General features: G+C 36.4%; 1 protein-coding gene across 1 annotated transcript in view; it reads right to left on the bottom strand.

The window, feature by feature from the left end:
- Positions 1-655: 655 nt before the first annotated feature.
- FAM241A (family with sequence similarity 241 member A) overlaps positions 656-13,038 on the bottom strand; it is a gene marked incomplete at its 5' end in the record, with an annotated part of 37,535 nt that continues 25,152 nt past the window's right edge. The window contains one exon of the mRNA XM_082653732.1: positions 656-3,334. Coding sequence (XP_082509858.1) covers positions 3,089-3,334 — 246 coding nt within the window. The 3' untranslated portion in view covers positions 656-3,088. The remainder of the gene's footprint in view (positions 3,335-13,038) is intronic.

The raw sequence follows: 13,038 nt of genomic DNA, 5'->3' as shown, positions 1-13,038 counted from the left end.
TTTGTAGGAGTAGAAATGGAAATGGGGCCTCTAGAGTGGCTAATCAGTGATGTGCTGGCATATGTTTAACAACTGGCTTGCTGGGAAAAAAGAGCCCTGATTTGTTGTGTTTGCCAGTTTTTATAGTGTAAATACTGCCCCCATACTCAATGACAAGCCACCAACTTGATGTCACTAAAGGCAGAGTAGGGATAAAATGTATGCAGTTGGCTCTTGCAAGCCAGTGAATGCTGGCTCCAGCACACTACTGGACCAAGAATGATCTGACTGGTGCCTAGGAACGGAAGAATGCCTTGTATATGACAGCTTAACATATGAGACAACTGAATTCTACAAAACTGAGTTTTTCCCTTAATGAAAATTGATTTATTCAACTATAGTCAGTTTACTTGTAGGTCTTGACCGTTTCCCTTTGAATCGAGGGCTGGTGGTATGAGTGATATATACACTAATCTAGTAATGCAGCCTTGTAACTTTTATCTCTTTATTCATAGCAGTACTGGTTTCTAAAACTGGCTCGTATCTGAGATTGAAATGATGGAGAGTCATTTTTTCTCCTCCCCCTCACTTTTTTTTGGCCTCATTGCGCGTCATGTGGGATTGAACCTGGGCCCCCTGCAGTGGAAGCACGGAGTCTTAACCACTGGACCACCAGGGAAGTCCCTGAGAACCATTTTTGAACAAATTCCTTATACCAGTGGTCCCCAACCTTTTTGGCGCCAGAGACCGGTTTTGTGAAAGCCTTTTCTTCCATGGACAGGGTGAGACGGGTGGCAATGGTTCAGGCGGTAATGTGAGCGATGGTTCAGGCGGTAGTGCGTCGCGGCAGACGAAGCTTCGCTCGCTCGCCCGCTGCTCGCCTCCTGCTGTTCCTAACAGGCCCCCGACTGTACCGGTCTGTGGCCCATGGGTTGGGGACCCCTGCCTTATATCATGAAGCAAAGAAATGACCAGTTTCTTTTCATTTCAAGATATCAGTATAATTTGCATTCTATTATATTTCATAAGAGAAAATATTTTATTTCCATCAAATGAGCAAAGTTTGTTTTTTCCCTATAAAAGCAAATAATTTGATGGTATACTGCTCTAATAATATATGCCAAAAGAATAGCAGCAAAATATCTCATTTCTTTATAGAATTTAATATATATTCTATTAACAGCAGTGTGTAGATGCATAGTATTTGACCGTATACTAAATAATTACAATTAAAACTTACTTTTAAAATATTTTCAATATTAGGCACTGGTGGAACCAGAGCTTTTATTATGCATACTATATCTTTTTACATTCCAAAAGGAAATTAAAATTCTTAGTAGTATTAGAAAAGAATACACTTTTTAATATTGAATGCAGATATACAAAATCTCATGACTTCTATTAAAAACCTCTCAATTCTACTGGACACAAATAAAGACACCTTTTCAAATAACTCGCACTTATGCCAGGTTCTATAAAATATTCTATAAAAATATTACAAATCCAATAAAAACACAATAATATAGTACAAAGTCTTTTTTTTAAGTCAAACTTCAAAAGTTCTGTATTTATACAAATGCACAATACTTTTTAGTGCCCTCTGACTGGTATTGTTGGTTCAGGATGATCTAATTTTAGAAATCTAAATTGAACATTTTCATCATTTTTCTGCTTCGGAATGGAAGACACTGAGAACTTATAGAATAAATTTTAAAACTAGGATTGGATAAAAACTTTATAAAGTAGAATAGTAAACACATTACACACTTTAGTTATTGCCCTGCCAGAGATAAAAATGCTCCATTGTTCCATTTTTCCTCTATTTAACTTAAATGTCTAGATAATTATCTTAACTACCTATCGTTTGTCTACATAGAAAGTCTTTCAGATGAAAGTGTAAAGATTTTAGATTCTCTAACAAAATCCAAAATATCAGTAAGCCATTTTCATTTTCTAAGTATATTGAAAGAAATGCTTATTTCAATATAAAACCCCAAAGTGCTGAATTAAGACACATTAATAACATGCCTGGCCAATTACTATCTTGGCTTTAGCCTTAGAGGAATATTATACAATTGGCTGCTGAGTTCCAAATTTAAGCATTTGGTTTTATACTGTAATACTGTACTTTCTAGTACAGATATCAAAGAAAATGAGATGATTTTTTTTTAAAGAAATAGTAAATAATTTCAGCCATAATACAAATCAATTTTTGGGGGAAAAATATCCATGTCAAGATAGGAAATAGATTTTTAAAATCTTAGAATAATTGCTATAAAAGAACTAAAAAATATAAATTTCTGAAAAAAATACACTGAAAATGCCTCTCTAGGAAAAAAATACACGACTGGTTAGATACAAGAAAATATTCATTACCATGGGGTACAGCCAACTATGAACCTGGCTTATGAGACTTTAAAAATTCACAAAAAGTAATTAGCACCAAAACTGTCTAAAACTCCAAATGACATACTGAAGTGATTCTAAGCCCAAATATTACATTATAAAAAAGTTACATTTAACTTGGGAAGTTTCCCCAGCAATAATAAATATATTTCTTTTCAATCTTTAGAAAATGTGCTAGCTTTACTGATTTTCATCAAAATATTAAGTTAGTATATAGAAGTTATCATTTATATTGGTTTGGGCTAAGCAGGGACAATGGAAGTTCAAATTATTTCCCAGATAATATGGGTTTATTTGGTGGGGGTAGGTGGGGAGCAGTTCTCCAATTACAACTTATTTTTAGCTGCTTGTTTCATCCTTTTTCTTCTAAAATGTTTTAGAACATTTAGAAGAGTGAACAGGGGAACATTCCCTGCTCACTTTTTGGTGTTATTCAAGATTTGGCATGGGAATAGGAGTGTTTAAAAGTGGGCACAGATCACAGTAGTTAAACAAGAGTTATGAATAAGCTACAAAATATATATTCAACCCTGTTATAATCGAGTTGAGTTTAATTTTATAACAACATCAACTTATAAATTTAATTACAAAACAGCACACAATTTGAAACAAGGCAAAATTTTTAGCCTTTATGTGGTGAAATACATAACTTCACTAATTATATATATGGCTGCCAAATGTCAGTAGTTCATTCGGCCATATTTTACTGTTGCACATAAATAATGACAAGGCAAAGAATAGCAACTAGTCCAAGGGCTGGTAGGCCAAGGAACCACAGCATAAGCCAAAAGAAAATGACTATTACTGGTTCTACAATTTGGTCTCCAAAATACATCCTTGTAAAGCCCATGTTGATGAGGTTTTTGTTCAGTTCACCAAAAAGTGTTCCCATCTTTTTGTAGTCATCTCCAACAGGCTCGCCAGTGGGGTTTTGTGATTCTTCAATATCCTTAAAAAAACAGAACAAGACAAAACAAAACATAAACATAAAATGAGAAATAGGTGAAGGTCTTTAAGAATAATGACTATCTCACAGTTCTTCTTTATCTTCCAAAGTATGTACTGGGCACACTTCTGATAATTATTCAATAACACTTGGGGATGTTCCTTTTGATTGTCATCAAAAACAGAGGCAGGCTCTGATTGCTCTGTCCTGGTAAATAAGCCTCTTTTTTAGTCCATTCCTTTGACACTAAGACTTTAAGGAACCCAGCCTCAGCTGACTGGAGCAGGGCTTGCTGCTACTATTGAGCCATCCTCAGCTATTACAGCTGTGATCTTTCAGTTTTAGCTGGGGAGCTAAGAACACTTCAGTGTAGGTCCTTGCGTAGTTTCCTGTCCAGATTCTATAGATGTCCTAAATGTTTCTTATTAATCTCATCAGGAGAAACATATAGTCTCCAAATAGGAATCATTTTGTAATATAAGCCCAAAAATCTACCTAGATATCAGTCGCCTAGAAAATGTCCATCTGTACCCAATTATAGATACCAAAAATTAAGTACTATTTCTATTACCTCTCAGTCTTACTACAATTATGGTCTTTATGTCAGTTAATTAAGCTACTATCTCTCAGCTTCAATCCCACCCTTTGGAATTCTGGAAACAATCTGTCTCCCTGTTAGGCTCTGCCAATAGAGGAACTAGAGAGACACTGCACAGCTGGAGGAGGAAGGGATTTGCTCTTTCCTTGTTTGCCTCTCATGGGTTTCTTGATCCTGTCAGTCTCTAGTCATAGTTCACTCTGGCAGTAGTAGGTCCTTCCGGTAGCAGCCACTGATCTCAATTTAGTGGCTTCCCAACACTTGCAGAACCAATCTCAATGTGCCTTCTTGAGACACCAGATCAAACTTGTGGGTTCCTTTTCCTCAGATATCTGGTTCCCAAGGCCTATGGTGTCTCTCCTTTGAGCTCAGAAACACCAGCACCAGGTGAGCAGTGATCAGTTCTTGGAGGTCTGAGTTTCAGCTGCATGGGATGGGGCCGTCCCCAGTCTTCTCAGTTTTAGTATTCTACCTCTCTTCTTTACTCCCTCAGGCCCAGGAGTGGTTGCTGCTTCCTGCTGTTACTGTCTGTGGCCCTCTAGCCTACTTTAGTGCAGTGGTTTTTAAAATTTAGTATAAGTTACGATCCCTTGGAGGGCTTTTAAAGCATGGACTGCTGGCCCACTGCCAGGGTTTCTGATTTAGTAAGCCATGAGTGGGGTTTGGAGTCTGAGAATTTGTACTTCTAGCAAGTTCCAGGGGATGCTTATGATGCTGTCTTTTTACCATCTTTTGAATATCACTGCCTTAATGTTTTTGCCTTTTCTATTCTTCAATGCCTACTTAACAATTCTTTTTTACATTTTTATTGGAGTATAATTGGTTTACAATGGTGTGTTAGTTTCTGCTTTATAACAAAGTGAATCAGTTATACATATGTTCCCATATCTCTTCCCTCTTGCGTCTCCCTCCCTCCCACCCTCCCTATCCCACCCCTCTAGGCGGTCACAAAGCACTGAGCTGATCTCCCTGTGCTATGCGGCTGCTTCCCACTAGCTATCTATTTTACGTTTGGTACTGTATGTATGTCCATTCCACTCTCTCGCTTTGTCACAGCTTACCCTTCCCCCTTCCCATATCCTCAAGTCCATTCTCTAGTAGGTCTGTGTCTTTATTCCTGTCTTACCCCTAGGTTCTTCATGACATTTTTTTCTCTTAAATTCCATATATATGTGTTAGCATACGGCATTTGTCTTTCTCTTTCTGACTTACTTCACTCTGTATGACAGACTCTACGTCCATCCACCTCATTACAAATAGCTCAATTTCGTTTCTTTTTATGGCTGAGTAATATTCCGTTGTACATATGTGCCACATCTTCTTTATCCATTCATCCGATGATGGACACTTAGGTTGTTTCCAACAATTCTTTATATTAGATTATCTTTGTTAAAATAATTGGTATAGTTTCCCTCTCTTCACTAGCCCCTAATGCAGTCACAAAAGAAAAACTGTCATGTAGATGACATAGTTGTAATTATAATTTATTAAACCTAATTTCTTTTAGGAGTGATGATTCAAATCAGTAATTATTTATTGAACATATACTTGCTCATAGTAGGTGCAAGGTAGAAAATTACTCATGTGTAAAAAGAAGACTTTAGGTATAGGGTTTCACATAATAACAGGTAAGTATTAAATGCCATTAATTTTGCTGTCTATGCCAAAAATAGTTAATTATCTTAACTTGAGGCACTCTTCAAACACATGAATCAAACTTAGATTCCTTTAGTAGAAACCAAAGCTTAACCATTTCAGTAATCAGTACGTAAATAACTAAAAATATTTTTTCGTTTAAAAAAATGCCTTATTTTCTGTTCTACATATACAGTTTAAGGAAAGAGAGTGAAAAAATCTAACTTTATTCGCCATAGTCAGAAAAAATGATTTTCAATATGATTTTAAGGTGGTGTTTTCCCATATAACAGTAATTTGTGTAGCACACAGTGTCATTGGTGTTGTGGAAAAATGAGACTCAAAGGGGCATCACTGTTAAGTCTATATTTTAAGTTTAAGCCAGAATTATTTTTGAGTTAACAAGTACATATAATTTAATAAATCACTTTTGGATTTCCATTTCCACCAAAAAAAGAGAAAAACCAAATGTTGTAGAGATATCTGGAGAGTTCAGATTTAGTCTCCCAACACTTCAAGTGAATGACCTTGACCAAGTTACTTCATTTTCCTGAGCTTCAGTTTTCTAATCCATAAAATGGGATTTATATGAACCCCTTTTGATACTGATAATACCCTCTTGAATTATAATTTGTTAACCTTTCCTTATTTTTTGTATTTTAACTTCTAAGTTATCTTTTCCTTCACTGATGTGCTGTAATCAATTTTATGTTTCTCAGCTTCTCATACTTTTCTATGTGTTCCATGATAATATACTATATTAAAAAAGAAAAACAAAAATCTTGTTCTTTCCTGAGATTAAGGCTTTCTTTTCTTTAGGACAGAACTTGAACAGTTCTTGATTTAGTTTGTAATTCTTCTGGTCCCTCAACTCTCTCTTCTACTCCAGTGTCTAGCATTGCTGGTATCATTTTTGGCCTCTTTTTTTTAATTAAAGTTTTTTTTTCTTTTTTACCACCTCTAATTTCTTTTAATCTATGCACTTATTGTACTTTGGGGTTTTCTGTTGTTACTGAAGCTTTTTAAGACTTTTTCAGTATTTTTGTGGTTTTAGTACAAAGCAAGTACCCTAATCTGAAATGGTTCTTTCTGAAGATTTCTTTGAATTCTTTTACAAACTGCTTGTGGGTTTTTCAGGGGAAGAGGCAGGTGTTGCAATGCTTAGTTAACTCCTAGAGGCCAGGTGGGGAGGCAGCAGTTAATCATATCATCTCAGATCCTGGGAGCAGCTGGGGGGACTGAGAAGGGAAGTAGAAGGCCTAATAAGGACTGGCCTAGGCGTGCTGTGGCAGCCTGCCGCTTCTTTTTTTAATATGAAAAATTTCAAACACGCAAAATTAGAGAAAATAGTACAATGAACCCCTAAATACCTATCAACCAGATTAAATAATTACTAAAAATTTGCCACTTTACTGAAGCACTTCTTAATCTGGGCAATCTAAAGGAGAGGAAAAAAGTAAAGTCACTAGAAGAATGCCTAAAAGCGGCATATGTTCACAAATGAAGTTCTGTGGAAACATCAAAGATATCCAGCAATGAACTGGATGGGGGTTTGAATAATCCTAGAGGAAAGACACTTAAAAACATGGAAAAGAAAATAGGCAGCATTCTTAAATCACTGGCATTACAGTTAATCTCATTACAGTATTTTCTGTATCAGTAAATATTTGTTGAATAGATGGAGAGAATTTATCATGTGTCTGGCAAGCATTAAAGCAATATCTTGATAGGTTTTCTACCTGCTCCACTTTTTGCCAAACAAAAGATGGTCTCATTTTTCCAAAGTATTATTTATTATAGTAATCTCAAAACAATGTATCAATTTTTATGAAATTAGCAGTCCTTTTTGGTTGTGGATATTAATAAGCATCCATTCACTCTTTCCTCTTTCCTATTCGAACCTTAATCCAGTCTGCATTCTTTATGTGAGGAAAATCCCATCTACAGCTTCAGAGGTGATGGGTCTAAGAGTAATCCCCTTCCCTTCACTAGAAGCTGGCTTTTGGAAAGGCCATGTGATCTACTTTGGAATGATGACTTTTGTGGGTTTTCTGGGAAAATTCTTCCTAGCTCTTCTGATACAACTTTGGAAAGTGATCCTTATTCTATTTCTCCACATACAGAGCTTAGGTAGAGAGAATTTACTGTATTTGTATTAATTTTCTATTGGTGCCATACAAAATTACTACAAATTTAGTGGCTTAAAACAACACAAATGTATCACTTTATAGTTCTGCAGGTTAGAAGTTATGTCATCAGGATTGTGTTTCTTTCTGAAGGCTCTAGGAGAGGATCTATTTCTCTACCTTTTCTAGCTGCTAGAGGAGGTCCATATTGCTTGGCTCCTCGTCCCCTTCCTCTGTCTTCAAAGCCAGCAATGTTGCAGCTCTCAGACCATCCTTCTGTAGTTAACTTTTCCCTCTGACCACAGCAGGGGAAGGTTCTCTGTTTTTAAGAACTCATGTGATTAGGTCTAGTCCAGTTAGATAATCCAGGATCATTTCCCCATCTCAAAGTCCTTAAATTTGATCACATCTACAAAAATCTCTTTTGCCATGTAAGGTATCATATTCATAGGTACTAAGGATTAAGATGTGGACATCTTTGGGGGGGGTGGGGAGAAACCGTTATTCCGTGCACCACAATATTTAATTTTAAAATTATTTCTTTTTATATCTATTCTTACTATCTTTGATAGGAAAGGTCACGTCGTTCAAGGCAAAAACCATATCATATAGTACTAACATGAGTACTTAGTATAGTGCATTGTGCCTGGCCCATTGTAGGCTCATAATAAATATTAGTTGAATAAACAATAGAAATATTCTATAATAACATATCAGGTAAAAAACAACTCAAAAAATAAAAACAAACTTTACATGTAACATAAATTATTTTATTTTCCCCATGAGTACAGTTGTGAATTTGTTCAAATATTTGTAAATAAGTTCTAGATTTAGATTATAAGGTATGGGAGCTGTTAGCTAAAATTCACATGCTCAGTTCAATTCCTAAACCACTGCATTTTAAGAGCAGAGGCTAATATGAACGGATGAGTTCTTGAGTCCTTGGCTCACTCTCAGATGTGTGTAATTTTCAGAGTAATAGTAGTGGTGGTACTATTGTTAACGGTATAGTAGAAAAGCTAACACTCAGTGCTTACTATATGGCAGGGACTGTGTTGTGCATGTATTCTCTTGTTTAGTCTTTCCAACAGGCTGTGAGGGAGGCACTGTTATTTTCACCATCTGCAGATAAGGCAACTAACTTGCAGCAGAGTTAAATGTCTGGCCATTGACTTATACTTAGTAACTGAAGGAGCTATGATATGAACTCAGACATTCTTACTCCAGAGACAACACCATTAATCCCTATGTTATACTCTCTCCAGTTATTATTATATTATTAATAGCTAGCAGCTGTCTAATGCTGCAGAGAGAAATATTGATCTCTGAAAAAAGACAAGCTATGTAAGCACATTTTCATTTTTCATAGAAAGAGTACACTTAACATAGTGAAATCAACATCAGTATCTTTTTTGCATTACATCTTTTTTCAGTTTACACTTGAAGGTGAGTTTATCAAGCACAAAACTTGCTCAAACTTTAATTTTCATCTTATATAAAAATTTAAACAAGGTAAAGCTATTTGCAGCAGTTTAGCAAATTTTTCATAGCCTTTTCAGTATTGATTAGAATTCAGATTCAAATGTGAGAAAAAAAAAAAAAAGACTCCAAGCAAGAATGAGGAGATAGGCTTGGCCGAGTTGCAATTAGGCAAAAATCCAACCAACCAACCAAACACACACACACAAACACTTCACACATAAAATAAACCAATGCAAAGTGCAGATGGCATTTCCCCCCTGTTCTAACATTAGTCACTTTGTGTCTTTGCCAAATTTTATTCTTTGTATGTGAGGTCCCAATGGAAGAATATTTGTCAAATGTACAGTTTCCTTCATGATCATATGATAGTACTGACTATGACATACACATTAAAAAGTGTTCTCAGCAAAATAGTGATATTATTTTTGTCCATAATTAATGACATAGGGGTGTTATAATTGATTGAAAATCCTTCTTTAAAAATATGCAAAATTAGTGATGAGAAATTAAAGGTGGGGACTTCCCTGGTGGTGCAGTGGTTAAGAATCCGCCTGCCAAGGCAGGGGACACGGGTTCCATCCCTAGTCCGGGAAGATCCCACAGGCCACACAGCAACTAAGCCCATGTGCCACAACTACTGAGCCTGCGCTCTAGGGCCTGCGAGCCACAACTACTGAGCCCTCGTGCCACAACCACTGAAGCCTGCGTGCCTAGAGCCTGTGCTCTGCAACAAGAGAAGCCACCGCAATGAGAAGCTGGTACACCGAAATGAAGAGTAGCCCCTGCTCGCTGCAACTAGAGAAAGCCCGTGTGCAGCAACGAAGACTCAACGCAGCCAAAAATAAATAAATAAATTTATTTTTAAAAAAAGAAATTAAAGGTGAACCCTTAAATAATCATAGGATTATTAAGAGCAAAGGGTCCTTAAAGATAATTTAAACAAAGCCTCTTACTTCAGAAACAAGAAATAAGAGGTTAAGTCACACAGCTTATTAACAAAAAACAAAGGCTTTGGAAGCAAGGTGGACAGATTCAAATCTTTCTCTGTCACTTATACAAGGCAAATTACTTAACCGCTGACCCTCAGTTTCCCCAGGTATGAAAGGAGCATATTAATATCTACCTCATAGGGTTGTGATAATAAAATGAGGAAGCAGATAAAAAGCTTTTAGAATAGATACAACAGTCATTCAGTATATGGTAACTAATATTATTACTACAGTTTTGGTAGAATTTATGTCTTGTGATTTTAACTTCTATTTTCTTTCTATTGTAACATGCTGCCTGAGACAATTAATACCTTATGATCACCTTTCTTGTGATAATTAAATTCAGTTGTATTTCTCTTCAAGTGTTAACGACAATTTCATTATATAGAAGTTGAGGTGGGATGTTTTCTATGGCACATCCTTACCTGTGGAACAATCTGCACATTAGTATGGCAGAGCCTCTTATTTACTTTAAGAAGAGTACAAGCTACATTCTATAAACAGGCTTTCACTGAGTGGGTGACAATTTAAGATTCACTTTCAGCTGTTTTCCCGAGTGCAGTATTGGAAGTCTGCTGTTTTTGCCTGTCTGATTTTTATGCTACTTTCTTCTGCAGGTATCACCTTGATTTAACTTTGGGAAAACCCTCCCCCACCCACTCTTGGTTCATGTGTTTTGGTTGAATGTGTGCCCATTCCCCAGTTCCAGGCCTGAACAATCAGAACATTTCATTTCCTTGGGCATATGATTAGTTAAGGAATGAGCATGTGACCCAAGACAGGCCAATGAAAGCTCTACCTGAGACTTTTGCTGCAACTATTGAAAAAGTGACATTTTTCCCCCCCGCTGATATTGGTTAGCTGGCAAAATGGAGGGCATCTTATTGGGTTGGCCAAAAAGTTCATTTGGTTTTAAGTAAAAATAAAAGACACATTTTTCATTTTTACCAAGAACTTTATTGAACAACATACTCATTAACCAAACTTTTTGGCCAACCCACTATTACAATGAGGAGAAAGCTGGCTATGAATGAAGCTAATATAAAGTAAAGCCAAGAAATTACATAGTTGATGTTGTTTGAATACTTGAATCCAGCTAGGGCATCTACCTGTTTTTTTTTTTTGTTGTTGTTGTTGTTGTTTTTTAATAACATGAGCCAGTAAATTCCTATTTTGCAAAACCTAGTAAAAGTTGAATTTTTGTTGCTTGGAACTAAGAGTTCGGACTATAGATGATGATGATTATGATGATAAAAAGTAGTAATAGCTACCATTAGGGACTTCCCTGGCAGGCCAGTGGTTAAGACTCTACACTTCCAATGCAGGGCATGCGGGTTCAATCCCTGGTCAGGGAACTAAGGTCCCACATGCTGCACAGTGCAGGCAAAAAAAAGGGCCTGAAACTTGGAGGCAGAAGTAGAGTTTGGGACTTCCCTGGTGGTCCAGTGGTTATGACTCCATGCTCCCAGTGCAGAGGGCATGGGTTCGATCCCTGGTTGGGGAACTAAGTTCCCACATGCCATGCAGCCAAAAAAAAAAAAAAAAAAAAAAGTAGTAATAACTACCATTAACTGAATGTTTTCTACTGCTAGATATTGTGTTAAGCACTTTACATTCATTATGCCATCTAATTATTATTTATTATAATAAGTATTACTAGTTAATTTCGAAGCCTGTGTTTTTAACTATAGTGCTCAAGAACTTCCTCATTAATTTGGTCTTATTGCTACTAGCAATAATTAACATGAAGAATGTATTAATAATATTAAAAATAATAATGGGGGTTATGCAAGTAGAAATTTTTAGATATAACTTTCTAAAAGTGTTTAAAAACTACGTAAGAATACATGGATAAATGGTTATTGTATTCAGATAACACGAATACAGAGTAAAGACTAAGATGCTGATTTCTCCTTGCCACTTTAGGTTAACCTTCCCTAGCTATCAAGCAGAGCCAGCCTCAGTAACCCAAGCCCATGGAAATCATAACTGGGAAGGTAAATTTATTTTGGTATACATTTCAAGATGTGCATACTGAGCAAAAGTATTTTTGGATAGCACATAGTAGTCTGTGAACTGAGGTTTATTAAATGAATGAAGAAACAAATGAATGAATGAACAACTCCTAAATCTTCTTGCTGCAACCTCTTCTCCTTTCAACTTGTTCACTCAACTGTAGGTTTCCCCTGCTATCCAAAAGTAAAGTGTTCCTATAAAAGCTTTCGTAAACCGAAATGGTGTAAAGCAAAGAAGCAATTATCTTAGGGCACGTCTTGCTAATGGATACACAAAACAAAATGACAAAAAGCACAGATGCTCACAGACACAGTTCAAAACTATGGTGGCCTGATGCTGAGATGCTGAGTGTAGTTATTGGGGAAGGAGCTTGATGTTGTCACTCTAGCTACTTGGGATGTGTGCTGCCTCTCTAACTTGCTACAAAACAAATGCTGAATGCTATTTTTGCTTTACACCTTTTTTTCTTAAAAGCAAAAATCCTCTTTGGATTTCTTTTGCTTATCGAAAACAGGTACAAACTAATGTAGGTCTTTCATAAAAGTGAAGTGGCAGAAAGCAAATTTTCGAAAGCAGGGAATACCTGTACTCCCACTGTTTTTCAACTTCACTGGGATTGTAGTCCCATCTCTAACTTCTCTCAATCCACTAGCCCTCTTCTTCACTTTTCACATTCAGCTTGATTTCTATGATGCAAAGTTTAAAAAACTTTAATAAAACTCCTTTGTCTAATAGGGGAAACCCTAATCTTAGAGTAACAACTATTTTCTATGTCTGCACCTGAGTACCTGTGGTGCTAGAGAAAGTCACACCATAGGGTGCCAAGAGTTTATGACAACCCCAAACAGATCTTCAAGTACA

Source organism: Grampus griseus (assembly GCF_964374135.1).
Source record: "Grampus griseus genome assembly, chromosome: 4".
NCBI lineage: Eukaryota > Metazoa > Chordata > Mammalia > Artiodactyla > Delphinidae > Grampus > Grampus griseus.
This window is presented reverse-complemented; position numbering and strand designations above follow the sequence as displayed.